Raw genomic sequence first — 27,883 nt, 5'->3', positions numbered from 1 at the left:
CCAATCTAGGGTTGTATCTGAATCTGCTCAGTCAGGTGTAGTGAAGGTAATCCATGAGCAGGTTTTGTGCTCGTGGCAGGGGTAATTTTCCCCTCTCCGTATAGTCAAGTTGGTTACTGTAGGTATTTCCCCTCTCCCCGCTCTCTGTCCCGACAATCATCCAAAGATAGAGCAAAGTAAAGTATGGAACAATAACCCCTTTTCCGTTCTAGACCCGGTAAATCTCACCAGTTGCCACCTTCTAGAAACTCGAAAAGAAGGCAAAACAGAAATTTTCTGGCTCATTTTTTAGGCATCACATACAGTGAGCAGTGAGCAGCAAAGGGACACGCATACAAGGGCCATACCAGACTCCTTGTTTCGCAGACGGGCCCCACTAAGACGGGAATAAGGAACTGGAGTGGCGTCGAGCTAAGTGGAATTTTCGCCACTAATCTTAGGCTGATTTGTTCTAGTCTTCTACGGAGTAGGCTGGGAGGGAAGGGGAAAAAAAGAAAAGAAAGAGAGAAAAAAAAAAAGAAAAGCGAGAGTGAAAAAAGAAACGAAGAGAAAAAAAAAAAAAAAAAAAAAAAAAGCTCAAGCTGGAAGCTCCAACAGGAAAGCTCACCTCCGGAGCTGGGGAGAGCTGGAGGAGGAGGAGGGGCGCACATGGTCAGGTGGTGGTCATGTTCAATGTTCAGGCGTTGAATGGGGGGTAAGGTTTCAAGACCAAGATCAGGAAATATTGATTAATTCAAGATATAGAAATCATCCATTTGTACTCCGTACTCTACAATGGTTACCCCGTACTGTGTGCGAGGCGTTGACAGAAAAAAAAATTCCCTCCCCTCCCGTAGCCCCCATCCCGTCTTCGGAGTACCTGAGCGCTGCAGCTGTAGAGGGGAAGGGCTGTTCCACCGACATTCCCGAAGTGCTGGTCCATTACCGTACAGTATTTCTCTCTCGTGAGCAAGAAAAACGTGGTCAGCTATCAATTTCGCCAGGGTTTAAACTCGAGTATGCGTCCTTTTCCCAACACCGGTGTGCATAGGTAATTAGGTATAAGAACACCCCTCAATTCTTTACCGTATGGTCCTGTCATCCCCTGTCAGAGACAGTCATGCTTACTATGAGGACTATCGATACAGGAGTAATCTTCACTTCGAAAGGGTGCTATGAATAGTCACTGGTTGACATGGAAATAAATCAATTAGAACACAATAAGTAGGTACTACTCCCAGTCTCCCACGTTCCGGCTATCGATAGGCGTCTTTATCGGCAGAACTGGTGGCATGCCGTGCCACTAGCAGCAGGCATACGGAATACCTATTTCGTATACGCAGTAGGAAGAATTCGGGCGATAACTTCAAGGGATATGCTTATTCTTACCTACAGCTGCTACGGTAGCTTCTAGGTATGTATGTACCATGCAGCCTGCACGGCTCCGTGAACCTGGTGGGTAGAAATCGAGGACCGAAGTAACCTCTTTGGTAGGTTATCCATCAATCCTTGGTTCGCTCCATCGTACGGAGGTGGTATCCTTACAGTGACACCATCAATAATACACAAGCCCAGCTGGGCCGAGGAGTTGGGAGCTCTTTTTTACTCTGTACTTAGTACTTACTTCGTAGACAAAGACTCGGCATAGCTGTTCTCCTCTTGACGATTCTCGGTGGTGACCTTCTGCATAATTCAAAAGAAATGATCACAGGAGTGCAGGAAAAGGAAAGAAAAAAGAACCCAAAAAAGGCCACGCGGTCGGGGTTCTCCGGAGCTGAACAGTGACCAGCGCAGCTTTTAAGTTGTCAGAAACAACTGCAGTCCGACTCCATTCCCCGTGCATTTCCCCCCTCCATTTCCTTTCGCTTTTTTTTAATTCACAATACTGAAATCCCTTCGTCTGGCTCCTCTTTTTTTTTTTTTCTTATTTTAAAAATTGAATCGAGCTTCTGGCTGTCATTCTCGTTTCCCACTCACTAAGCCGAGCTGCGTTAGCTTTCCTCCGTCCAGTCAATCGCAGAGCTCCCCCCGACCCTTTTTCTCCTCGTTCCCCCTACTTGACCTCCATCTTTATCCTCCTCCGAGCTTAGTTCCTACTACTTCCTAGCTGGTTCCCTATTACTCATTCTTAAATAACTATCGCTAGCCTATCTACCTATCTGCATTTCTTTTTTCTTTTTTTTTTTTCTTACTACTCAACCTACTCCATACCTGCTCTTAACTCAATCTTATCCTCTTTCTCTTTTCTCCCCCCCTCTTTCTTCCTCTTTATCGTCGCCCCTCCATTCAACTGGCAGACTATTGTTCCATTCATCTACTGCTGCCCTCCTCGGAGCATGAATTGCGAGCTCGAGTTTGGATTGTTGAATTGATCCTATCGTCAAACATTATTCTTTTTTTTTTCGGCTCTCCACGCACAAGTTCTGTGTGCTTGCTAGCTAGCTGATTTGGCCCCTCCGGATCAACCCCGCCGCCAGAACGGATTCATGCAGACCATGCCGCCCCGGGCATCTCTGACCAGCTCTTTCTCTGTCACCGACGCCAACAATGAAGTTGTCTGTCCTCTGAAGAATAACGATGGGTCCAATTGTCGGAAAAGATGTCTGGGTGTGAGTGTCTTGACCTCTCTTTCTCCTGGCCTCGCTATCCTTCGGGCGCCCCACTTTATGCAAGGTTGGCCTTTCGTTGCAGCAGTCGGCGATAGTTCCAACGATTGATCGAACACGAGGGGTGGTCCAGAAGCTCCTGCTTTTTCTCTTCTCTGCCAGATTCAATGTTTCTTGATGTTCGCATCTAATCAGCATGCTGCCGTTTAGGAGAAGCGTTATCGCTCCATGCAGGAGCACATCCGTCGGGCCCATCCGAACCACTACATTCCGAAGCTCCCGGCCACCGAGGAGAGCTTTATCTTAATGGTCACCACCCCTCCCGATCAACGAGCTCACCTGTCGCCTCCGAATTCCACACCCTCTCGACGACGCAATGGTTTGTTTTCTATCTGCTTGGATTTTAATCACTTATTCTGACGGTTGGCAGACGTGGCAGACCGAGACATCTATGTGGCGGACGCTGGCTCCCCCGCGACCCCGCGCGGTATTGACGAAACCCACCCCGCCGCTGCCACTGCGGCCGTGGCCCTTGCGCAGCTTCACCATAACCGTTTAGCGTCTGACTGGGAGACAGATATGGTATGTACAATATATTGGATATAAGGTTTTCAGCTTTAGCCTTCTTCGCGAAAATAAATTTCCAGAAAAAGCGGCGTTGAACTGGAAAACAGGCATGGGAGATAAACTGACGGTCGCTTCAGGAAACTCATTCGGACAACGATATCGGTCCAAACCGCATGAGAACCTCAATCGAACTCCCCTCGCTTAGGGATCACTTGAAACAGGAATCGCTGCCTCCGTTTGCGCCCACTCGCCCGAGAGAACTCCTTCCGTCGATCCTTAACCATTCCCCGCCTGGTCGCTCTTCAACACTGCCTCCTATTCAACGAAGGGACAAGCTGCCACGTTCTCGCAAATCGTCAATCACCGGTGCCAGGAAGCCCAAACATGAACGGACCAAATCGAAGGAATACCCCCGGCGTCCTAGCTTGGGAGATCGGAAAGCGCTATCGGCTGAGCCACAGACTGCAGCCTGGGCGCAGGGCAAACGCTGGGAGGATTTGATCGAAGCGGCCACCTCCGCTACCGAGGCGGATGATGAACGTACATCGGAGGTGAGTGCCGATGGTTTGGAATGGATAGGACGGAAGAGGGGGTTTGTTTCCTTTACATCCAGTACGGAAGCTAACTTTGAAGTTTACTTTAGATTGGTCGATCCCCTACCATTCCCCCGTTGATTTCTCACATCACATCCGGTCATCTGAACTCGAAACATCGCTCATCGCTGCCGCCTGCGTTCCAAGGACTACCACCCCCAACATCATCGCACCGGCCGTTCCCACCCCATTCATACGCGGCATCTCCGTTACATAAGTCGCTGACACCACCGCCCTACGACACCACTCGCAGCCGGGACAGCGATCTGGAGCCCTTCCCTTCCATTGAATCGTCGCTCGATTCAGCGTCAACCACATCCGGTAGAAACTTTGGGTTTTCTCATCTGCCCCCCTCGGTGAACTCGGATTCCAGCCCGGTGTTGAACATGTTCCCAGCGTCGGCATCGCAACGCCAGCATCATCGCTTTTCGAACCCGACGCCGGCATCATTCCGAAACAAAGAGATCCAGATCTATTGTGCCAGCTGCAAGCGGTCCTGGCCGCTGAATGAGTGCTTCGCTTGCACCGAGTGCATCTGCGGAGTGTGCCGCGAATGTGTGGTGACCTTCATCAGCAGCCCTCCAACGTCATTCAGAAATGTGACGTCGAGTCCAGGCAGTGCCATGTCCCACGGTCCTACGAGCTATCCAGGCCCCCGAGGATGTCCACGATGTCGAACCGTTGGGGGTAAATGGAAATCGTTCCAGCTAGATTTCAAAGCTTGATCCAAAGTTTGACTCCCAGGGGGTTTTCATCTCCAGTTCGGACCAAGGCCCGATAAGGCCCACTTTCTGCATAGGAGCAGGAGCCATCACATTGCTCCTCTGTGCTCCTTCTCATGTTTTACTCGACAGGATTTATGTTTATCTTTTACGGCAGTTACGACTAATGGCTTGAGAGACCACGGTTTACTCAAAATTATGTTTTCAAATGACACGACCTAACATTCAAGGCACACGGATCTCATCAACATAGCCAATCGTGCGTGGTCACGCTCGCTTCGTCCATATCTTGTTCCTTTTCTTTCTGTCTAAGCCCTCGCCATGACTTTGGTCCTGTCAAGAGGGTAGACCTAGCTAGGTGCAAATGTTCTCTACCCTACCCACCACAACGAAATGGTTTGAAAAGCTGGGCTTTTTGGTTGTTGTTATGGTTATGTTTACGCTTGTGTTTCTTCATGCTTTCCCGTCAACTTCTTTTATCTTCTTTTTCCACCTTTTTTTGTCTTCGATTGCACCTTTTGGCCTCGGTCAATCTGCTTGCAATCTGTTTGCATCATTTTTCTGTATAATCTCGCTGGGCGGTTTATATACATTGTTGTACGGAGTGGCATCTCTGTTATTATGTTGTTATGTTGTCATGATCTTCTAGTTGATGAGTTGGTAGAGTTGGAGTCGTTCGTTGTGGGTACGCTCAATACCAATTTAGAATATATGTTTCTTGGATCAAACTTTTTACTGCTTACTATCGACCCATGACTTACTTGTTGTGTTGGTGTAGCAGCGTTCGGTTTTTTTAGTAGGCAGCTCTTGAAAGAATATAAACGTAACGAAATTGATTTCATTCCTGGGTCAAGCATAGGTCTAATTACCTAGTTAAGAGCACTCAAAAACAATAGCCTGTTCAGAACTTCTCTACAATCCCTAGTTAGTTGCCTTGTGTTGTACACCCCTAGTTATGCCAGAACCACAAACCCCGAAACATATACATATATCCTAGGCCCGTCGGCCGCACCACACGCGACGAGATAAATAGTTTACCCGTCCCAGGATGAGAACGTGGACATGCATGAATAATCTAAATCTAATCTATCCCACCCCCAATCTTTTGGTAGGGTTAATGCCATTTTTTGAAAGAGTGTTTGTTAGGGGAACGAAAATATAGGTAATAGATAGTTGGGTGTTATATGTATCCGAGGGATCCGAAGATACAATGCAACGAACTAACTGTTCAATGGCTTCCCGATACATGAAGGCCCTTAAGACTACCACGCAGTAGAAATCCAAACGCGTAGAGAACTTTCGAAATTCGAAAGGGGGGTGGGGTTACAACACGGCTTGGTTCTTTTGGACAAAACCCTAGATAGGGTAGTTAAACTGGTTTCCAGCAGCGACATTACCAAAGCTACAGCTACGCTACCAAGTACAACAACAGACTACAGTGTACCGACAGCCTCACCAGAGAGCCGCGCCATCGACATGCGAATTATCTGATCCATAAAAAATAAAACTTGATTGTATGAAACAGCTAAAGCTAATCCTTCCCCAAGACAATATGGTTCGACATCGGATATCGTTACACAGAAAAAACCCGAAAACCTGATCGACAGATAGTTAGCCCATTGTCCATGTGCAAAGCATGACATGAAGAAAACATGGTGTCAAGGTAATTGTTCTCAGACACGATATACTGGCAAGTAGCAGACCGACCGGGAATGGAAGATCCGGAATACCTCGTCATGGACGATTCGGAGGTGATGAAGAAGTAAAAAGGGTTTATCATCTTTGAACAGGGGGGTTGTGTGTGAAAGTGGTTGAAAAGAAGAAGAAAAACGAACCTTGTCATGGGGAGCTCTGGCAGGTGAGCTGATCGGTTAGTTGATTGTGGTCTGATCATCATCTTGATCGGGCATCGGCCAGGGTGACCAGAAATGAGGTTATTGCATCGTACAGAAGCTGCAAGAGGTGGTGTACCTCGTCTCACTGCTGATGCAGGAGAATTTGACAAATTGTTGTTGAGTGGGAGGTGAAGAAGAGAAGAGTAGAAGGAAAGAAAAGCGAGAGAGAAAGAGAAAAAAATAGACGGGTGCTGGTAAGAATGTTTCTCCGGATCTCCGACCGCTCTCACGTGAGGACTACCCAAGGCGGCCTAGCGGCTCGCAGCAGGCAAAGCGATGGAAGAAAAGCCTCAGGACCGCCGGCTGATCTTCCTCTTGTCTCCGATCTTCTCATCGGTTCTGCTTTCAATCCAGTCTTCTCTGTTCCCAGGTATCTCCCCTTCCCTCTCCCTCTCTCTCTCCCTCTTTTCCCCCTCCTCCTCGTTCGCTCTCTTACCCCACATCGTCTGCCCTAAAGTCGCTTCACATCGTCGGGCGGTGTGCTTGTACTCCCATCGGGTCTCCCAGCGTTCTTCCTTCAACCGAGCGATTGAACTGGCGATCGCGAAGAGGTGCCGTCTCTCTTTTTTCGTTGGCCCCTACGGTGTATAGCCCCTCCACACCTCCGTCCTCTCCCCTAATTCCGTTCCCATTTCCCAATTCCCACTCTCCTGCCCGGCCTCCGTGTCTTCCCCAATCTTACTCATCCTTGTTATTCTTTTTTTTTTTTTTTTTCCCTTTCTTTTTTTTCTCGGCCAACCTCCCCGACCGACCACTTACCCTCATTGAGTCTATCAGGAGATCGAACGATCTGGCGGGCAGTCCGCGATTCAGTCGGATTCGATCGATGCTCCTGCGCCCGTGAACGACCTGGACGATTCCGACGCAGGTTCAGTCGCCCGTCCACCACGTCTTGGCCTCCGCTCCGACACTAAAAGCGGCCCTGTTGTGCCTCCACGTCAAGCGCGCTTTTCGAGTCCCGTCGTTCGCCCTCGTCCTGCGCTGTCTGTCGACTGTCGATAATCTTTAAATATCCACCCGCATCGCTGTCCATCCATATTTATACATACTAATATTCAATTCCTCTTTTCTTTACCTTCATCTTGATCGTCCGTTCGCCTTCTTTTTCTTTTCTCACCATATCGGTCGCGTCTCTTTCCCTCCAACCACCCCCCCCTTATCCCGACCGTTAAGAGTGCCGTCATCGGCGACGAGGTAGTACAGAGATGATGATGGCGCAGCAATTCCCTGCCCATCAAGGCATACCGCAACACCATGGCCTTCCTCCGGGTCATCCGCTGGCCGCTGGTCAACACCCGAATGCCCATCCCGGGGCAGGAATGGTTCAACAAGTTCACCCTGGAGTGTCGGCGTCGGGCGGACCTCAAGTCACCCAAGGCGGACCGGTGATGGGCGGGATGCCTCCTGGTGCAGGAACAACCGCCCCTGGAGGTCCGGTTCAGGCCCATGCCCTGTCTCATTTGGGACCTGCTCAGGCCCATCTGTTCCAACAGCCGCATTTTGCTCAGAATTGTAAGTTGTCTCGCCCGCCCGCCCGCCTTTGCCTCTCCCGGACTCCCAAAACAGCGGTCACCTTTTTCCGCCCGCCACGCCACGCCAATGAGCTAACGCCCTGTTGTCTCTAGTTGCCAACAACCCTCAACTTTTGCAGCAACATCAGCATCAGCAGCAACAAATCATTAGACAGCGAATGATGTATCAACAGCAACAGCAGCAACAACAGCAGCAACAGCAGCAGCAACAACAACAGCACGGCGGACTTCCGGTTTCGTTACCAAACGGCACCCAGGGCATAAACGCCGCCCAATTCGCCGCTATGCAAGCCAACCCGGGGATGCGACCGGTGAACTTGCAGATGCAACTCCAGCAAATGCCTCATGGACAGCCGCAGAACATTCCCCAGCAACACATCTTTGCGATGCAACAGGCACAGCAGGCGCAGCAGGCGCAGCAGCAAGCGCATCAAGCGCAGCAGGTCCAGCAGCCCAATGCCGCACAGCCCGGACAGCATACCCCTCAGCAGCGAGCATCCGCTCAACCTCAACCCGTACACGATGCGCAAAGCGTCACCCCCCAGCCGCAACCCGGCCCGCCGCCTCATCAGGGCAGTAGCACGCCCCAGTCGCAGCCGCCGCAGCTGCCGGTTTCTCAGCCGCCCCCTCAGCAACCCGTCGCTCCTCAGCCTCAACCCACTCCCAACCCGCCACCTCAGCAATTGCCTCAGTCTCAGCAACCCGGTCCGCAACCGCAGCAGCCGCAACCCCCGCAATCGCAGCCGCAACCGCAGCCAGGTCAGCCGGGCCCGCAGGGCCAACAGCCCGGTCAACAGCCGCAGCAGCCGATGACGGCCCAGGAGGCCCAACTCAAGGCCCAGCAGCAGAACAATGCCGCCATGATGATGCAGCAGCGCATGGGCATGAAGGGCGCCACTATCCTATGTCTCAGTAATTTCGCCGAACATCTGAGTAATTTCACCGTATGTCCACGTTCACAATGATGAGAGATCGCTGCGACTGACTAGATGCTAACCTATCGCAGAGCCGCGGCGAGGCCTATGATCTGCCATACTGGAACTCTTTCGTGGAACGATTTTATTCGCCCAACGGTGTCCTACGACAAGGCGTGTACAACCCGCAGTCCGGCTCGAAGCAGTTCGAGATTGCGACGCCAGCTCTTGCGCGTTATTATCTAACACAATTCACCAGCGGCATCCGACAAATCCAAATGGTGGTCGAGGCTGCTCGGGAGAGGGATTCGCCCAACGGAGGCCACATTGTAGAGAGTACCAAAACGTCATTTATCTACTGGTTCGCGAATGACACTCAGGTAAGTTTGGAAATTCTTGCCAGCTGCCCGATGTTCAAGTCTGTTAACAAACCTTAGCTCTTCACCAACGGGACATTGCGAGCCCACTTCGATATGAGTAACAAGATCGAAATGCTTGACATTGTGGTCATGAACCACACCGAGTATCTTCCTCGGAGTCAGTTGCAGGCGCTAGGGTCGCCCGATCTGAAGCAGAGCCCCAAGGTCTCTAAGAACATGGGCAAGCGCGGTCAGAAGCAGCCTCCGCAACCTCAAATCCAGCTGCCCGAGTCGATGGTAACGCCAAATGGTGTTCCTACTGCTGTGATGAGCTTCCTCGAGGTACTTGCTTTTTCTAAGATCTTGTTGAATAGGCTCTAACGAGAACCAGGTGGCCGAGACGATTTCGCAAATGCAAATGCTTTTCCAGTTCTCTCAGCAAAACCCGCAACTTTCTGCCCCTGATGCGCTGCGCAACCTGGTCAACACGCTGCAGATGCAGAATCCGAATCCCGGGTTCATGCCCAGCCCTATGAACCCCGCCATGCAGCAGGGGCAAAACCCGCGGGCTCCTAGCATCGGCGGACCCAATCAGTTTGCCTCTCCAGCCATGGCTCACCTGGGACTCCCTGGCAACCAAGGATCCCCTCACCTGACTGGCTCGGCTCATCCCAGCCCGGCGCAAAGCCATCTGGCCGGGCCGCCAGGGATGGTTCCTCCCGGCCAGGTGCAGCCCAGCGTTGGTCAAGGTAACAGCGCCAGCGCCAGTCCCAACGTTAACAACAAACGGCGGCGTGCCAGCACCGTGAAGATGGAGAACGACGATGCCGGTGGCCCGGAAGTCAATGGCGCTCCCGGTGCGGGCCCGAAAACCGTCAAGGCCAGTCCTCGAGTCGGGGGGAAGAGACAAAAGGGGACCAGCTAATATGGGCCCCCGTACTTATCCCTAATTTTGATTTCTCATCACGATGCATATTTTTTTCTCTCTTTTTTCTTTCAGTCTTAAGAGGCGGGGAACTGGCGTATCTTTGGAAGATCATGCGAGGGGTTTCTATTCTCTCTTCTTTGTTGCTGATTCCAATTGGTACTTACGTTTTCAACTTATACTTGGGAGGTTGCTAGGGTTTGTTTCATCTTTCCTATCTTATCCCCTAGCATTGTTTCCCCCTTCTCTTTGCTGGTTCATGGTGTCCATTGCGTTGGTTGGGGTGGTGCCGGATTAGACCTTACGAAGCTAGATGGCTTGTTGCATGTGTGTTGTCAACTTGTCGTCAGCAAGGTCGGTCTGACCAGAAACCTCGCGTTGCAGTTTGGCTTTCTTCGGAGTCCTTTATGCTACGGTTTTTCCTTTACGCCCTCTGTTGAGTCGTTGCGCTCGATTTCCAATAGCGAATACCGGTTTTTCCTTGCCGACTCTGGTGCGCTGTCTATTTTATTGATATCCATGTTCTACCATTGGCGACTGCTACGTTTTTGGCGTTGGATTTATTGCTTGCGTCTTCTGTGGAAATATACTTTCTTATGTTCTATGTCACATGCCGAATGGAAGATTGACTGAGGTTGATCAGCAAGTAGTATTCTTAAGTATAACCATGACTTATCGTTATCTTCTTATCGTGACACTTCCGTTCGTGTCACCGTGGATCTCCGGCACTCCAATCAGATGTCTCCGTCGGCAGTCTCCGTGAGTTCGGCGGAGAAGGTTTGCCGATGCTCATTTATCTGCTCTCCGCCCCGCCATCCCTCATTTACCCTCCTTCTCTCTTCTACCCTCCCATATCGTCAATTTATATCACCAGACTTCAGCAAAATGACCCACTCTCACTCCCACGACGATGGCATCAGCCACTCTCACGATGACGACTTCGGTGGCCACGGCCACTCGCACGAGATTCTTGACGGTCCCGGCTCGTATCTGAACCGCGAGATGCCCCTCATTGAGGGCCGTGATTGGAAAGATCGTGCTTTTACTATTGGTATTGGGGGGTATGTCATCTTTCCGGGAGGGAGGGGAACTGATTGCATGGCTTCTCCAAGCACAAGGACAAAAATGAGAATTGGAATAAGAGAAACGATAATCTAACTGGTACTATCTGCTAGGCCCGTCGGATCCGGAAAGACGGCCCTCATGCTGGCCTTGTGTCTTGCGCTGCGCGACGAGTATAACATTGCGGCTGTGACGAATGATATTTTCACACGGTATATACCTACCCGCCCAGAACACTTTCCAGTCTCAATCCCCAAACAACACCCCAGAAACTAATAACCGATATTGGTAATAATACAGAGAAGATGCCGAATTCCTCACCCGCCACCGCGCCCTGGCCCCCTCACGTATCCGCGCCATCGAAACAGGCGGCTGCCCGCACGCCGCCGTTCGCGAAGACATCTCCGCAAACCTGCTCGCCCTACAGACCCTTCAAAAGCAATTCTCGACGGACCTCCTCCTCATCGAGTCCGGCGGCGACAACCTCGCAGCGAACTACTCGCGCGAACTGGCCGACTTCATCATCTACGTGATCGACGTGGCCGGGGGCGATAAAGTGCCCCGAAAAGGCGGACCGGGGATCACGGGCTCCGACCTGCTGGTCGTCAATAAGTGTGATTTGGCGGAGATTGTAGGCGCCGACTTATCGGTGATGGAGCGGGACGCGGCGAAGATGAGGGAGGGGGGACCGACGGTGTTCGCGGAGGTGAAGAATGGGAAGGGCATGCGGCATATTGTGGATTTGATTATTAGTGCGTGGAAGGGGAGCGGGGCGTATGAGGAGAGTTTGGCGAGGTGGAAGAATGGAGCCGTGAAGGGGTCGGGGAGTGTGGATGAGTAGATCTGATCTGATATAGTCTTGGAGGTGTATATTGGATAGCCATGGGTATATGATTTATGAAGCCGGTGCTCCGAGTAGTTGCTACAGAGGAAGGATAGGAAATTGTATATAAAGATGAGAAAGTGCTTTAGCAGTGCCTCCTATACTCTCTCTGATCTTGGAAAGAGTTAGGTGATTTAGGTTCCTGATCTATAGTCGCTAAGCCTTTAATGTAGGCTACAATACTTACTGCGGTAGACCTTTTCTTTACAACACCCATTGAACAGCCAATGGTTCTTTCATCTGAAGAAGTCTCGTCTAGCAACTGCCATCTCAGAGTTGGGGTTCTGTACTTGCCTTTTCGGTTTCACATGTTGACTTACCAAGGTCCTCGGTTTCAGTATTGAGCATCAGAAACCGATCGTTCTTATCGGTTTATTACAGAAACTCCAAAATGGCTGCCGTATGCTGTTTAACGATCACAAAGAGCCATGAGCAAGCTCGAAGACCACACCTCTGCGATTCAATTCCTTGGATACGATGAGAGCGGCGAGCGTCTGGTGTCTAGATCCGAAGATTGTACGATTCGGGTCTGGGATGCAAATGCCAGAAGCTTGGGCGAGAAAGACGCCATACCAGGCGGGTCCTCAAACTGTGCCAACACTCATGGCTTTGTCTAGGGATGGAGGGGATGTAATATCGCATGATGATGATCTAAATATCAAAATCTGGAGCGTAGCAACGGGCGAAATGCACGAATACTCTCCATGATCCCGAGCTCTCACGCGATTTGACCGATCCCCATCTCATGACCGACCGTGGGCCGCATCGATCTGGATTTATCACTTATGATAACAGATGAAACTCGACGCGATTGACGTGTCCCTCCCACTGATCTTGGACCCGTAGAAGCCACTTCGTACATACATCGGGTTCTATGGACGATTCAGGTCCAGACAGATGAAGCGCGGCTGGGGCGTGCATCGACTCTGGATCACCTACGACGGTCAGAACGTGATTCGGCTTCCTTCCAAACTGACAAGCCCTCGCTGGGTCGAGAAGGGCTAGACAATCTCCATCGCTGATAAACCTAACAGGATCCATGTCTTTGGCTTCTCGTCTAGCCCTTAAGATCTTGAATCCTGGTTTCGTTGAATAAGGCGTCTGTATAGCTAGATACTTGGATCGTTGATCTTGCAGTTCAACGAACTACTGACTGGATGGCATGTTTACATTCTCGAATACAGCTAGTTGAATGGAGGATGTCACACCATAGATTGGGGTTCCCCTACACATTTACCACAAGAGTGTCGTGGTCGAGTTACACTTCCCTCATCTTGAGGTCACTGTGATTGGGGGTCACTGTATTATACGCCTAATATAAGGAGCAGATAAGGGATAAAAAGAGTGTAGTTGGCATATGTTGATCTCTTCTTACTTACATCTATATCGATTAGAGTACAAAGCTTCTTGAAAGGCAGTATCTACATTTTTCCAAGGTCGAATATCAATGGGATACGGAACAGAAGCATTACCATGGTCGCTGAACCTGATGATACTATAGGAATTAAAAGTGCTAATGACAATCCGCCAAAGCTCCGCTTCATGTAAAGACAAGTTTCGAAGGGCTGTATAGGAAGTGGAATTCTCCATAAAGTAGGCCATGAAGACCACGTGATATTGAATATAAAAGGGCCTGATATGCTTACAGATACCTTTAGCTTCAGACGATGACGACACCTTACAGTCAAATCTACATTTCTCAGTCATATTGACTGGATAAAGTATTAATCTGTCCCTGTCGATATTCGATTCTATCCCAAGAATCAAATCAGAATGGCAAGGGCCAAGAGAAGAAGCATCAAAAGTACTGATCCAGTTTCTGGCACAAAGAGAAGAAGGACCAGGAGCACTGGTATGGGACACTCGCATCTAACAAGCCCAGGCCCCGATCCGTCAGGCTTGCAACCCAACTCACGCCTGCTCTCCCTCCCCTGGGAACTCCGCAACATGATCTGGAAAGCCGTGTTAGAGAACTCGACCTACCTCATGCACACCATTCCCTACCAGTGGTACGACCAAGAGAAGATCATCACCACGCAATGCAGCATTCTCCCCCCCTCCTACGAAACCACCAGTTGCCTCTCCATGCACCGCAAACCCGCTCGCCCCTATCACCTCCCACCCCTACCACCCGACACGAAACTCCCAGATCCTCCCCTCCCCGGCGCCCTCAGCTGGCTGCGTACATGTCGCCTCATCCACGCTGAAGCGGCGCGTCTGCTGGCAGCCAACTCGCCATCCATACACATCTGCGATCGGATAACCCTCGCAGTCGCGCTGGGTGGTCGGACCCCGACTCTCCCCGTCTCGACGATCAAGTCTCTGACGCTCTGCTGCACAATGAAGGTCGTATCCGATTATGAAGACGGATTCGCTCCGTCCATGTATCAGCCCGCCGGTGGGGGACCCCATAGTGCACACAAACAGGACATCTCATACAATTCGCACCTCGAGGGATGGCGGCAATGGCGCAGACGCTCCTTGATGGAAGTTCTCCCGACCACGCACCTGCTGACCAATTTAGAGACCGTGAAGGTACATGTCGCGTTCGAATGCTGTGCCTTCCAAGGAAACCAGCGCCCGGTGGTGGGGGAATTCAAAAATGGCTGGCCGAAGGAGGGAAGGCTCCATCGGCCACGAGGCCAGGCGCCGAAGCTCAAGTGGCTTTGGTGCAGGGCGGACGACTTTCGGGATTTAGTGACGGACCTATGTTCCGAGACGACGCTGCAAAGGCTTGAAAAGCTGGTGCCGAATGTACAGGTCGAGTTTGACTTGGCTGGTGTGCGGCATGATCCGTGGAGTCTGAGTCTTAATGTGCGTGATCGGTGCTGGTGCCGCGGGAGGAAGATTGATGAGAGCAGTGTGCCTATGGAGAAGATCAGGAGGGTAATTAGGCGGTATCTGTTGAAGAAGAAAGAAGAGGGACAGGGGGAAGACGAGGAGGAGGAGGAGGATGATGATGATGATGATGATGATGATGATGATGATGAGGACGATGAGGAATAGAAAGAAGATCAGGAGGTGAATTGTTAAGGGTAGACCTCTTGGTTGCTTGGATGCCGCGCTGGTTGTTGCTAGATTCGGCAGGCTACATTTGATAGTAGAGAAAGAGTAATATACAAGTTATAATATTGACTAAGTCTAACTTTTAGCTGTATCCCAGTCCAAAGTCCCGACGAACGCCGTAAATGCAGGTTTTTCAGGGTCGTGAATAGAGTGTATGAGTGATAATATGGATCGGGTATCGAAAGGCTCCCATCGTCTTGCGAACTAAAGAAGCACACGAAAAGCGGATATCAAAGGAAAACAGGGCACCGAGATCGAAGCGATTATATCTCCTTCTTGGCGAACCGTCCCAAGGCAGGCCCCAGCTCCTCTCGCTCGTTCTGCAGTCGGTTCTTCGCGCGCGCCGCATGCTCCTTGCGCAGCATCTCTGCCTTGACACGTTTGTCGTCGATGACGTTGCGACGGCCCTTCTTGCGCAGGTACTTGCGTAGGGCGCTGTTGCGCCCGCGACCGCGGTTCTTGAGCTTCTCCATGGGGTCTTCGGGCCGACGGTCGAGATCGCGCTCCTCCCGGTTCTTCTGGTCGCTGATGGTGTCCAGCTTTCCGACGATGTTGGGGTCCAGCGAGATCATATCGGGCTGCAGCTTGTGCAGCAGACCCTTCACTTCCGCTTCCTGGCGTTGACGCGTGTTCTCGTACGGGTTGGCCTCGAGGGCGTCGAAGTTAGGTTCGCCAGCGCCGGGCACCAGGATGCTGGCGAATCCCTTGTCGTGCGTCACACCCAGCACATCCTCGAACGGGCACCAGCGCATGTTCTCGATGCGTTGGCCATCGCCGCCCCAAGCCATGTACGGGCTCTGCACCTTGCCTTGGTCGGCCAGTGCGGCGTCGAACAAGCCGCGCCACACGCTGACCTGCGTACCCCAACCGACGGCTGTGAGGTTGCGGTCACTGATGGCGACCGATGCACCCGGCTGGTAGCACGAGTAGGAGTGAACCTCCCTGAACATCCGAATATCCCACACATTCATCTTGAGATCCTGGCCCGTCGACACCATATACCGGCCTTGTCGGTCAATGGCCATCGAGCGCACCGGTCCGCGGTGGACCAGCGCCTTAACCAGCGCCGTCTGTGAGTTGGGCGACCATAGCGTCACGCTTCCGTTCTGATGACCGACATGGAGGATGGCGTTCCAGGGATTCTGGCAGAGAGAAGTGGGAGCGCCCATGCGGGTGGGCAATTCGGCCACCATCTGGCCAGTGGATGTATCGGTGTACTTGAGATGACCACTCATTTGCTAGACAAAAGTCGTTAGATCGCCCTGAACAATATCAATCCATGGAGATGGAATGCTTACCGTGCTCGCGAGAAGGAAGTGGTACGGCAAAAATTCCAGATTGAGCGGCTCCAAATGCTTGCTGAGACAGTGCAGTTCTGCTCCTGTGTGGTCGTAGATGTAGAGATACTTCTTCTGCGCGACCGCAAAATACTGGTTGTTATGCAACCAGCGAGCGTCACGAACCGTCTCCCCCAGCTGAAGCTCGCATCCCAACTTCCCCGACCGCCAGTCCATCGTCGCAACATGACCCTTGCGACCCGCCAGCAGCAATTCCCGTCCATTCCTTGTGTAGTCCGCGCGATACGGGCCAAGGTCTTCCAGCTTCAACTCGAATCCTTTCTTGGCCGTCTCTATGCCCACGCTGTCGCGAATCTCATCCTGACGGACCTTGTATGTCTTCTCCAGCTCTCCTTCGGGCTCGAGGAACCCGGCATCGTGCTCCAACAGGATCTCCGCATCCTTCGATCGTAGGGTCGCCGCCTTGTACTTGGCCTCGACGGCTTTGAGATTGTCGCGTAGCTTCTTGTCCTTCACGCTGTAAGTATGGATGGCTTTGCCTCGTCCGTAGGTCTTTCGTGCTTCCGCCAGTCTCTTGCTTTCCTTGCGCTGGGTCGGCGCAACGGCCTTGGAGGGTTTGTCGGCCATCGGCGTAGGGATGGGGAGGATAGTATGTATGAAATAAATCGAGGTATGTCGCGACGATGCGAAAGCCGTTGAATCCAAATTAATTGTCGCGTGAAGCCCGACGGAAGAAACTGGAGGAACTGAAGAAGTTGCAGCAGTCGATCCGGAGATGTTTTTTCTGGCGGGTCCTCACGCCAAGCCTTTTTTTTTTTCTGCCCGCATTTTTTTTGAATTTTAATTATTTTTCGCTTGTCCACCAACAACTTCTTTTTTTCTTCCATTTGATTTCCTTCCGCCTTCAAGTCGGCTTCGTTCACGGCCGATCTCGACATCAGGCCCTTTTTCTGATTGATTTCTATCTCGGTGATTTTTCATACTCATTGAATCTCGCCAAATAACTCACCCTGGCCTCTCTTCCCTTTCGTTTCAAAGGGTCCGACGGTGCCAACATGGCGCCCACCCAGACGGTGCATCACCACCGCTCCACTACCAAAAAAGCCAACAAGTCCTACAAGACCCGTCATGCCTCTAAGGGTGCCTTGAAGGAATTAGATAAAGGTGCGTTATTATAATACAGTCTCACAAAAATTCGCACCTTCAATAATCCAACGGAATTACTGAACCTCCGCAGGCAAAGTCGAGCGGGGCACGCGAAAGACCCCTCACCAACAACTCATGTCGAAGCTCGATCGGAGGAACCAAGCCCGTCAGAAGCAGCAGCTGAAGCACCAGGAGAAGGCTCAGGCCACCAGTATCTTCTCCGGTCAACATGGTGCCCCTCGCCATGTCGCCGTTGTCCCTCTCTCCGTCGATATCGATGTCGCAGCCATCATCCAGTCCTTGAACGAGAGCGTCGACGTCTCAACCGAGTTCTCTACCGATGCGCCCTCTCGTGTCCGTGTCGACCGCTTCCGACAGACTCTGCAGTATATCCCCGCCAAGTACGACCTCATGAACGCTTTGGACGTGTGTCGCATGGCGGATTTCGTTATCTTGGCGGTCTCGGCGCACAAGGAGGTCGAGGAAGAGGGAGAGTTGCTGCTCAGATCCATTGAGGGTCAGGGAATCTCGAATGTGATCTCGGTTGTCCAGGTATGCTCATTAATGGCATGGACTTATCTCGCAGGTTCATTGCTAACCGATGGACTAGGGCCTCGATCAAATCAACCCGCCGAAGAAACGCCCTCAGGTTGCCGCTTCACTGAAATCCTTCATGAACCATTTCTTCCCCGCCGTCGATAAAGTGCTCTCCGTCGACTCTAGACAGGAGTGCTCGAACGCCATTCGATCGTTGTGTACCGCGACCCCCAAGGGCATCCGCTGGCGCGACGAGCGCAGCTGGATGCTCGTTGAGAATGTCACCTGGCCCGAGGCCAACTCGGAGGTTGTGGATGATGTGGTGCTGACGGGTGTCGTGCGCGGCAAGGGCCTGAAGGCGGACCGTCTGGTGCATGTCCCCGGCTGGGGTGACTTCCAGGTCGACTCGATCACTGCGGCGCCGTTGGCCACGGGCCGAGGAAAGCGCGACGATGCCATGAATGTTGACGAGAATGATACTACACAGGTGCTGGACACTCCTACGGGTGACCGGGACGACCTGGAAATTGTGGCGCCGGAGGAGATCGAAATGGAGGACGATGATATGTCCATGGCCGAGACCGAGCGCAAGGGTGTTCTCCTTGATGACCACCACTACTTCTCCGATGATGAGTCTCACATTCCCTCGAAACCAAAGAAGCTACCGAAGGGAACGTCCGAATACCAGTCCGCGTGGTATCTGGATGACGTCGACTACTCTGGATCCGACATGGAGGACGACGAAGAGGATGAGGCCATGGAGATGGACACCGCTGGTGCCCCTGAAGACGGCGTCTTCCCTGACAAGGAGGATGCCATGACTGAAGCTGGAGGTACTGAGTATCCTCAATCAGAGATGTTCGTCGACCGGCCGGTGGAGGACGAAACGGAACAGCTGGAAGAATACCGCGCGAGCCGCCGGAAGGAGGCCAGCGACGACCTCGAATTTCCTGATGAAATTGAATTGCACCCCAACGTGCTGGCCCGAGAGCGGTTGGCCCGATTCCGAGGATTGAAGAGCTTGAAGACGAGTCTCTGGGAGACGTCGGAAGATCGCCCCCACGAGCCGGAGGACTGGCGCCGACTCCTCCAGATCCAAGATTACAAGGGTTCGAAGAACCGAACGATGGCGGAGGCCCTGGTCGGCGGTGTCAACCCCGGTACCCGCGTGGATGTTCACCTGCGCGCTGTTCCCGCCTCTCTCCGCAACAAGCCTCAGCCCTTATCTCTCTTCTCGCTGCTGCGACACGAGCACAAGCACACAGTCGTCAATGTCAACATGAACCTGAACACCAGCGTCGAGGAACCCCTGAAGGCCAAGGAGGAGCTGATCGTCCAGTGCGGACCTCGCCGTCTGGTCGTCAACCCCATCTTCTCCTCCAACGACAACACCCCCAACAATGTACACAAGTTCGATCGCTACCTCCACCCGGGCCGCAGCGCCATCGCCAGCTGGATCGGCCCTCTCACCTGGGGCGCCGTGCCGGTCCTGGTCTTCAAGAACCAGACCGTCCAAGACCCGGAGGTCCTCGACGCCGACGACAACCAGCCCGACGTCACTCGCCTGGAGCTCATCGGCTCCGGCACCGTCGTCGCCCCCGATCAATCCCGCGTCATCGCGAAACGAGCCATCCTTACCGGTCACCCCTTCAAGATTCACAAGAAGGTCGTCACAGTGCGGTACATGTTCTTCAACTCCGAGGATATCGCCTGGTTCAAGGCCCTGCAGCTTTGGACCAAGCGTGGCCGCAGCGGTTTCATCAAGGAAGGCCTTGGTACCCACGGTTACTTCAAGGCTACCTTCGACGCCAAGATCAACCCCCAGGATACCATCGGTATCAGTCTGTACAAGCGGGTCTTCCCTCGGAAGGCTCGTGCCTTGGAGGAGGTCGTCAACTGAGCTGGATCGTCTTGTTTGTCAGTTTCTTCTGGGCATCTGCACGCTATGGCATGGGGTTAGTTCAATTGAGAGAAAGAGAAAGAGGAGAGGCGATGATATGATACCACCCAAAAAACATCTTCTGCATGAATTGATGAGCCCTTAACGTCTTGAAAGCGGAAGCTTTCTGACGAATATTTCCCCAAAAAAGCATTTCGATTGGTTATATAGACATCAATGAGTAGAACAAGTTATCTAATGAGTTACGATTTTTCTTTTTCGGGTCTACTGTTTGCTTTAGGGCTTCGTATGTTGTGCTCTTCTTACGTAGCAATCTAGAGATCAAGCAGTAGTTAGAAAGAGAAATTGGCATGTGCAGGATCCAATTTTCGATATCAGTAGACGATTATATGGCATAGCTCAGCTCAGCTCAGACCAATGATCATGACAGCATCTAACATCATGTGCAACCAAAGCTAAACAGAAGAGAAACGCGGTGGACATTTCGAGTTTATGGCACCAACAACATTCGGAGGTAAGAGGAGTAGACGAATACGTAAAGGCAGGTACAACGCAAGAAAGGAAAAACTGAACACGCAAATTAGGGAATCTAAGAGAAATCCTCGCCCGCTTCCTCGATGCTGTTCTTGATCCGCAGCAGAAGGGTGGTCTTCCACTTATCCAGCTTGCTGAGCTGGTCGAACTGGAACAGCTTGTCGGCGAAGGTTTCTTGGTCGCCGGCTTCGACGGCCTGCGTGAGGTCCACGAGTAACTGGTGTTCTCTCGTCGAAGCGAATGTGTTGTCGATGTCGCGGTAGCTTTCGAGGGCGCGGTTCGTGGCGACCAGGTCCTGGTTTGGATGATTAGTATAGTGTTTTTGTGAGTGATGAGATCCCGGACAATAGAGCATACATTCGAGGCCAGATGGCAGATACCAGCCTTGAGGAAGTAGTCCTTAACGGACCACTTCATCAGGTTATTGCTGATGGACGAACGGCCGATGCGTTCGTAATGCTGGATGGCCTTGTAGTAGTCGCCTTCGAGGGCGGCCAGATCAGCCGCCTTGAGGAAATGCTTGTTCGCCAAACTAGACGGAGCATTAGCACCCAACACCTTTATAGAGATGGCCGTAAAACATACGCTTCGGCATTGTCACTCTCAAACCATTCCGCCGTCTTCTCGTAGGCTTCCAGAGCCTTCTTGGTATCGCCCAGTTCCACCTCATAAACCTCCGCCAGGTACTGCTGCTGCGTGGCCGCGCGCCGCAGGTTGCCCTTTAGTACGTAGTGTTGGATCGCGGAGGAGAGCACCCGCGTGGCATCTTCGGGGTCCGACTTCCGGTAGACCTTGAAAGCTTCGGTCAGGGAGTTTGCGGCGTCATCGGGCTCATTCAGGTTCTGGCTTTGGATGGAGGCGGCCTTTTCGAACGCAAGACCGGCTTCCTTGTCTAACAAAGAGAAACAAAACAAACGAGAGCATTAGCGATCAAGATCCCATCCCCAAGAAGCGGAGAACGTGACAAGGAAGGGCTTACTCTGCTTCTGCACCCGGAAAGCATTCGCAGCCTGGGTGTAGAGATCTGCTGCATTCTCATACTTCTCCGTGCGACCGCCGAAAAAGCTGAAGCCGCCGGTTGCACTGCTCAATGCTTTATCGGCCTAAAGGGTATTCCATATGTCGTTAGCGATCGTCGTTGCTTTTTGATGGTAGCGGGGCGGGGATAGATGGCATCATAGCCTGTTACTCACGCGCTGCAGGAGAACTCGAGGATCTTGAGCCATGGTGGATAGACGACGTCGACCACAGCAGGCTAATAAGATGAAAGCACTAGATGTCAACTTCGAAAAATAGAAGGATAGTAGACTGAAGGAGAGGAAGGGAAGGTGGTTCAGATGGAGACGGCGACGGAGCGATGGCCGCCTGTTCGCGAAGGCGGTGGGCGCCCGTTTTCCATCATCGTCTTCCTCCTGGCTTTTCCGTTCGTCGTTCTCTGGCGTCGCTGTCTTTGTCTTCCGCTGGGTATTGCGATTCTGAGACTGTTTAATCCTTAGCTACTTCTGTTTCTACTAGATCTCACTACTGTGCTACTCTTCGAGCCATTCCTGCCTATTTACTTCCAGGATGTCCCTTTTACGCACCACTCCGTCGCGACTTTCGAGGTCATTTCAGCGACATGCTCTGCGACGCATGAATTACATTGAGGCTCGTCTTTACTCCTCTAAACCCGAAGAGACCGATATCGACTCGATCCTTGCGAAACCGTCCTGGTCTGTCCGCTCGTTACTCCCCGACGAAACCGCCAAACCGGCTTCCCCGTCCGTTACCCCAGCACAACTGCGGCATCTGCTTCGACTCTCTGCTCTGCCCCAGCCAGCGAGCCAGGAAGAAGAAGCGAAGATGCTTGAAACTCTCGAATCTCAAATCCATTTCGTCAAGGAGATCCAGAGCGTTGACGCGTCGGGCGTTGAACCTCTCCAGAGTATCCGAGACGAAAGCCCCGAGGCGATCCAAGAGACGACCATTGGACTGGGTCAGCTCCGAGACGCCTTCTCCCAGGAACGAGTCGTCGGCAGGAACAAGAGAATCCAACGGATCGAGTCGGAGAGGAATGAGCGCCCGGATGGGGATGCTTGGGATGGCGATGCACTGCGCTATGCAGCGAGAACCAAGGGGAAATTCTTCGTTGTTGAGACCGGCAATGGCAACTGAACTGATGGCCGATTCATTCAAGGGCCATGGAACACAAGGATAGCTACGGCCCCCAATGTGAGACGTGATGCAGGAATCAGCCTTGTGTGATCATCAACATCCTCCGTTCCTCCCTTGGCAAAACCTCCTGGCTGAGTCATCGGATGATCTCATCGCTTTAAGAAGGCGTCAACGTTGTTTCTCCTCCGTCGACATTCCGCAAACATCCCCATTCGACTGTACGACAGCTCCGACCGACCCAACCTTTCTTTCGTATCCCTGCCATTGCCACTGCCCCTGATCTCGCCTTCATGTGGAAGAACATTAAGGAGTTCAAAGATAAACATGTCAGCAAATTGGGGTCGGAGTCGTCTTCGGCTCCCCAAAAAAATGACCAAGACTTGACCACGATCCTGGATCGCTCCCAACGCGCTGACCTGACAGTGTTGGTCGCTGAGATCATACAGTCCATGCGCCATGTAGTTGAACAAAATTACCATAACCACACGTCCGAGCCCGATCGGTTCCCGCCGGATACAGAAACCGAAAACCGCCCGCGTTCTTCCTTCGATAGCCTTGAAGAAGATTCAAAAGGCGAAAGCAAGCCTGAGTTTGTGAAGCTTACCGCCAATGATTTGAGAGATGAAGCTAGTACATTGTCTAGCTTTGATGATTGGAGAGACGCGGTACTTCTCCGTATTGGCGAAGTGGTCAATCGGGAAGATGAACGCCATGAGGGAGAAGAGAGTCCCGAGCGCTCGGAAGTACCCCAAGAATCTCAGCCACAGCTTAACGAGGACGAGCGATCGATTCAAAAGTTACAGCAGGTCTATCCTCCGGTGCAAACACCTCTTGCACGTCTCGACAAGGCCAAGAAACTGCTTATCCTCCATACATTACTTCTTCTCATGCTTAGCTTGGAGCATTACAACGCACGATCGCGTGTATTGATGTTATATGTCACATCAAGTCTGGGTCTGGATGTCAAGGTTCTAAACGGCGACGAGGTCACAGTCGCGCGGGGTTTGCTTGACACAGCCCTTCAACTGTCAGGCAGCGGGGACGGGCAAGGCCAAAATGAGAAAGGTGATTCTTCTAGGAAATGGAAAGTTGGCATCGCTTCAGTCACAGGAGCTGTGCTTATTGGAGTTACTGGTGGACTTGCTGCTCCGTTGGTCGCCGCAGGTCTCGGCACGGTTTTAGGAGGACTCGGACTCGGAGCCACAGCCGCTGCAGGGTATCTTGGAGCTCTTGCTGGTAGCGGCGTCATTGTTGGAGGCCTCTTTGGTGCCTACGGCGGCCGGATGACTGGACGAATGGTGGATAAGTATGCGCGTGAGGTAGACGACTTTGCATTTCTACCGATTCGAGGATCGCGTCACAGATCGGAGGACGAGAAAGAAGCCGCTCAGGAGGACCATCGGCTCAGAGTTACCATTGCCGTCACAGGCTGGGTCACTGAGGAAGATAATTTTGTGGTCCCTTGGCGTGTCATTGGCGCTGACTCCGAAGTGTTCGGCCTGCGATGGGAGATGGAGCCATTGATGAACCTCGGAAACGCAATGGATCTGTTGGTCACTAGTGCTGCGTTTGCTGCTGGCGGACAGGTCCTGAAGAAAACGGTTTTCGCGTCACTTTTGAGTGCAGTGGCTTTGCCGCTTGGTCTGCTCAAGGCGACCAAAGTGGCTGACAATCCTTTCAGTGTTGCCAAAGTACGATCTGAGAAGGCTGGTGAGGTCCTTGCCGATGCATTGATCAGCAAAGTGCAAGGCGAGCGCTCAGTCACTCTTATCGGATACTCTCTAGGCTCTCGGGTTATTTTCTCCTGCCTTCAGACTCTGGCAAAGCGACGCGCATACGGTTTAGTCGAGTCCGTGGTCCTCATGGGATCCGCCACCCCATCTAACACCGAGCACTGGCGTCGCATGCGCAGCGTCGTGAGCGGCCGCATTGTGAATGTCTACTCCGAAAACGACACTGTTCTTGCGCTTCTCTACCGAACCAGCAGCTTCCAAATGGGCGTTGCTGGCTTGCAGCCCGTCCACGGCGTTCCCGGCGTCGAAAATCTAGACGTCAGCGATATCATCAGCGGCCACCTTCGCTACCAATTCATGGTCGGACACATTCTGCGCCGCGTTGGACTAGAGAGCATTGACAAGCGCGAAGTCATACGCGAGGAGGTAGCACTAGAAGAGAAGGACCGAAGACAGGAGCAGGAACGCATCCGGAACAAGCGTCGGGCAGGCATTGACGAAACCGCAGACGAGGAGTCAGCTCGTCGGGCGATGGAAACCGACCAGGGCGCGGAAGAGGAGGCACGACTTCAGCGCCAAATGCAGGCCAGGACCAATGAACAGTTGCCTCCTAAACCGCCGCGTCCTACCAACGCGGAGCTGGAACAGCGGCCGAAACTTCCTCTGCGTCCTCATGTCCCGCGTCGTCCCGTCCCTGATAGTTCCCAGGAAGGGCTTTAGATTTGTTTGTCCTGCCACAGGAGGGTTTCAACGCGCAACATGATCGAGGGGATGTCAAGACAAGGGATGGACGTGCTAGGATAGATCAATGCGTTGATAGATCAATTCATACACATTTGAATCATCTCCTATAGCAATGAGCTCTTTCAACCAGTCATTCCACCCTCGAATTAACTTGTCAGGAGTAATATGTTGAAGATGCCCTTGATTCATCTTTCTCGGAAGGCTAGACCACCCCTGACCCACCATAGTAGCACAGGCATCACACGACTAGATATTCCAAATGATTTAAGCGTTGACTTGACATTCATCCCTATCAAGCAGGAGCTGTCAAAAAGAGATTATGCTAGGGTGATCCCGCTTTGGCGAAACGACTCTTCTCAGGTTTTCTAACTAACAGGCAGTTAGCCAACACTGTTAAACCACGGTAGTGTGCTATGCACCCCAATCTTCTAATTCCTTATGCCATGTCTGAATGCCTCAGGCACTCTATCAAGCATTTTGTGGAAGATCCCGGTAACTGCATGAAAAATGGAGATTTCCGTCTTCCTGACCGCGAGATCCTGCATTCGAGCCGTGAAGCTCCGGTATGGTGAAAGTGGAGGATTCCATTGATTTCGCCACTGTATAGCATATAAAGAGGCTCTCCTTTTCATGTAGATAGATCATCATCAGAATAATCAATCTTCAATTCATGAAGTTCTTGATCACCTTTACTGCTTCTAGTACCTAGTATTCCAACACATTTTGCTGACCCTATAACAACAGCTAGGACCACCGTTTCTTTCTCCCTAACTTTCCCATTCTTAATCTTCTTCCATGATTGATTATTTACTTTCGCTGACTGGATCATATGCGCGCTAATGTCAACATCCTAGATCTCGGCAGCTCAGTGCGCAAATATATATTTGTTTCTCTGTAACGCCTACTGCTGAGATGATCGACAATTCACCAGATATTTTCATATTCTCATGTAAATGCAGGGAAGACCCTTGTATTTATTCATCGAATGGTTCCAAATGTCTGAGGCAATTATAAAAGGGGTGGTCTGTATAGAAGAGGTCTGCCTCGGTGCTGCATGGAATGGCCATGGCTTGGTCGATGCCTCAGGCATTCAGACATCACCCGTTAAATTGCAGAATATGGAAAGGAGAAAAGCTCAACTAAAACCGTCCAAAGCCACAATAAAGAGCTTGTGAGTTCCTGAATTAATAAAGAGCGCCTAAGACATGCATGCATTGTAGTCTATAAACTAAAGACCAACTAGTGTCCGGCCCGGAAATCCCGAGCGTTGCCTAACTCATACGGAGACTGGACCGAAAATGAGCCACCAAGTCCACTTCCAACAGGATAGAACTAAATGATTGATTGATTGACTATTGTTTGCTGGTTGGTTTTAGTTCGAATCGGAAGTTATGTCACTTACTCCGTACCGGGGATGGATGGAACAGGAAAAGCTTGGTTGGTTTTTAGATTGAAACAAGATGTTGATTGATTCAGGGGGGTTCTTGAAAGAAGTATTTGATATTGTATCAATTAGACTGGTTGTGTAGCGAAGGGGTAACGTAATCGTTTGATAGAAACATCGCCACCCAGGCAGGGGGTTCGGATATCGTCAACACCTACTTGTGAGTCTGCCGCGATCCACGGGAGACAATCATCGTCGTCGCAGTGTATGGGGGACTTGAGTGATGAGCAATGAATATCAATGTAGAACAGTGGAGCCATACCACCGGGTTGTTCTTATATAATGTGCGCATCATGATATATGATTTCCAGCCTACACTACGCAAAGGGTGCGGTTGTAGTTGTGAACACTCAATGGGAATGAGCTTCTCCAAGGGAACAAAAACCTACATGTCCTAAAACGCAACAACCCATGGCTCTGGGATACCGCCTGAACATGAACCCGGGAATGATAATAAGCAGTATTTCATCCCATGGTCTGGCTCAGTTCGGGTCGGCGTCGACACGAGGCGATATTAAACATCGGGCGGCACAGCCCGAAACCCGAGGATAAGGAATCCCATTAGGACCCGGAGTAGCAGCAGCTCTGACTCTAGGACACGAGGCAAATGATTTGGAACCCGACGCAGGCCGAGTTAATATTAAATTAAACACCGACAAGAATGACGTGCAGCGAGCTTAAAAGGAGAACTCGATTAGGAAAACTTGAAGGGGGCCAAATCTATATTTGACTGTGGTCTCGTATAGAGTGGACACTGCACAGCAGAAAGGGCTTAGGTAGGTTTTAGAGAACCAATGGAAAAGCGAGCGCTCGACGTGAGGCTTACTGGATACAGGAATTGCTCCTTTGGGAAGGTCAATAATAGCAGGTCCAGGCCATCCGAATGATTGGAAATTGAGACACCGTGAACCGACAGGATGGGTCCCGCTAAGAAAGGCGATGGCGAGGTCCAGTGATGCGCTGGCAGTGGTGTTTGATTTGGCGAGTTGCGTGGACAAGCTTTGACGAAAGTGGAGACAATGTAGATCGTTATGCCGGAAGAATGATTGAATTGCGTCCATGTGGAACTGGGCGCTTGGGTTCCGATGAAGGGGCTTTTCATTTTGTCATGTTAGTTGAGGCGCCGATTTAGTTGTACTAGTTCGAATTAATAAAAGAAAATGGGATAGGTGTCGTGGTCGTTGTCATCTCGTAACAAGTGAATTATTAGACTAGTATAGGTATCACGGCATGATTAAAGGAAAAATCTCATCGGGTATAATGAAGGACAGGGAAGAAGAAATTAGAAGA

The 27,883-nt window shown here is 51.6% G+C and overlaps 11 protein-coding genes across 11 annotated transcripts; 7 read left to right on the top strand and 4 right to left on the bottom strand.

Annotated features, from left to right (window-relative positions):
* Positions 1-2,474: 2,474 nt before the first annotated feature.
* On the top strand, positions 2,475-4,470 carry rfeD (putative transcription factor RfeD; the record flags this gene model as incomplete). The annotated part of the gene is made up of 5 exons (XM_046084214.1): positions 2,475-2,588; positions 2,796-2,964; positions 3,016-3,167; positions 3,290-3,703; positions 3,796-4,470. 5 exons carry the CDS (start codon positions 2,475-2,477, stop codon positions 4,468-4,470), a joined length of 1,524 nt encoding a protein of 507 aa, XP_045940177.1.
* Positions 4,471-7,567: 3,097 nt separating this feature from the next.
* LDX57_002561 (LIM domain-binding protein) lies at positions 7,568-10,092 on the top strand (the record flags this gene model as incomplete). Its single annotated transcript, XM_046084213.1, has 5 exons — positions 7,568-7,874; positions 7,988-8,838; positions 8,901-9,188; positions 9,246-9,509; positions 9,559-10,092. 5 exons carry the CDS (start codon positions 7,568-7,570, stop codon positions 10,090-10,092), a joined length of 2,244 nt encoding a protein of 747 aa, XP_045940176.1.
* Positions 10,093-10,977: 885 nt separating this feature from the next.
* LDX57_002560 (urease accessory protein UreG) lies at positions 10,978-11,995 on the top strand (the record flags this gene model as incomplete). The annotated part of the gene is made up of 3 exons (XM_046084212.1): positions 10,978-11,153; positions 11,268-11,366; positions 11,455-11,995. 3 exons carry the CDS (start codon positions 10,978-10,980, stop codon positions 11,993-11,995), a joined length of 816 nt encoding a protein of 271 aa, XP_045940175.1.
* A 1,896-nt stretch (positions 11,996-13,891) lies between these two features.
* LDX57_002559 (uncharacterized protein) lies at positions 13,892-15,043 on the top strand (the record flags this gene model as incomplete). Its single annotated transcript, XM_046084211.1, has 1 exon — positions 13,892-15,043. One exon carries the CDS (start codon positions 13,892-13,894, stop codon positions 15,041-15,043), a length of 1,152 nt encoding a protein of 383 aa, XP_045940174.1.
* Positions 15,044-15,366: 323 nt separating this feature from the next.
* utp7_2 (putative U3 small nucleolar RNA-associated protein 7) lies at positions 15,367-16,128 on the bottom strand (the record flags this gene model as incomplete). Its single annotated transcript, XM_046084210.1, has 1 exon — positions 15,367-16,128. One exon carries the CDS (start codon positions 16,126-16,128, stop codon positions 15,367-15,369), a length of 762 nt encoding a protein of 253 aa, XP_045940173.1.
* A 213-nt stretch (positions 16,129-16,341) lies between these two features.
* utp7_1 (putative U3 small nucleolar RNA-associated protein 7) lies at positions 16,342-17,388 on the bottom strand (the record flags this gene model as incomplete). The annotated part of the gene is made up of 2 exons (XM_046084209.1): positions 16,342-17,138; positions 17,385-17,388. 2 exons carry the CDS (start codon positions 17,386-17,388, stop codon positions 16,342-16,344), a joined length of 801 nt encoding a protein of 266 aa, XP_045940172.1.
* Positions 17,389-17,456: 68 nt separating this feature from the next.
* TSR1 (small subunit rRNA maturation protein TSR1) lies at positions 17,457-19,984 on the top strand (the record flags this gene model as incomplete). The annotated part of the gene is made up of 3 exons (XM_046084208.1): positions 17,457-17,565; positions 17,639-18,099; positions 18,158-19,984. 3 exons carry the CDS (start codon positions 17,457-17,459, stop codon positions 19,982-19,984), a joined length of 2,397 nt encoding a protein of 798 aa, XP_045940171.1.
* A 352-nt stretch (positions 19,985-20,336) lies between these two features.
* sec17 (alpha-soluble NSF attachment protein SEC17) lies at positions 20,337-21,837 on the bottom strand. Its single transcript, XM_046084207.1, has 5 exons — positions 21,712-21,837; positions 21,498-21,621; positions 21,104-21,410; positions 20,876-21,050; positions 20,337-20,813 (listed from the first exon to the last, which is right to left on the bottom strand). The coding sequence occupies exons 1-5, from the start codon at positions 21,742-21,744 to the stop codon at positions 20,574-20,576; spliced, it is 879 nt and encodes a 292-aa protein (XP_045940170.1). The 5' UTR covers positions 21,745-21,837; the 3' UTR covers positions 20,337-20,573.
* A 247-nt stretch (positions 21,838-22,084) lies between these two features.
* On the top strand, positions 22,085-22,672 carry LDX57_002554 (uncharacterized protein; the record flags this gene model as incomplete). The annotated part of the gene is made up of 1 exon (XM_046084206.1): positions 22,085-22,672. The coding sequence occupies one exon, from the start codon at positions 22,085-22,087 to the stop codon at positions 22,670-22,672; it is 588 nt and encodes a 195-aa protein (XP_045940169.1).
* Positions 22,673-22,962: 290 nt separating this feature from the next.
* On the top strand, positions 22,963-25,125 carry LDX57_002553 (DUF726 domain protein; the record flags this gene model as incomplete). Its single annotated transcript, XM_046084205.1, has 1 exon — positions 22,963-25,125. The coding sequence occupies one exon, from the start codon at positions 22,963-22,965 to the stop codon at positions 25,123-25,125; it is 2,163 nt and encodes a 720-aa protein (XP_045940168.1).
* Positions 25,126-27,270: 2,145 nt separating this feature from the next.
* On the bottom strand, positions 27,271-27,654 carry LDX57_002552 (uncharacterized protein; the record flags this gene model as incomplete). The annotated part of the gene is made up of 1 exon (XM_046084204.1): positions 27,271-27,654. The coding sequence occupies one exon, from the start codon at positions 27,652-27,654 to the stop codon at positions 27,271-27,273; it is 384 nt and encodes a 127-aa protein (XP_045940167.1).
* Between the last annotated feature and the right edge of the window lie 229 nt (positions 27,655-27,883).

The sequence above is a fragment of the Aspergillus melleus genome (assembly GCF_016097325.1).
Source record: "Aspergillus melleus strain CBS 546.65 chromosome Unknown contig1, whole genome shotgun sequence".
In the NCBI taxonomy this organism is placed as follows: domain Eukaryota; kingdom Fungi; phylum Ascomycota; class Eurotiomycetes; order Eurotiales; family Aspergillaceae; genus Aspergillus; species Aspergillus melleus.
Note: the sequence above shows the minus strand (reverse complement) of the source record. Positions and strands in the feature narration are given on the sequence as shown.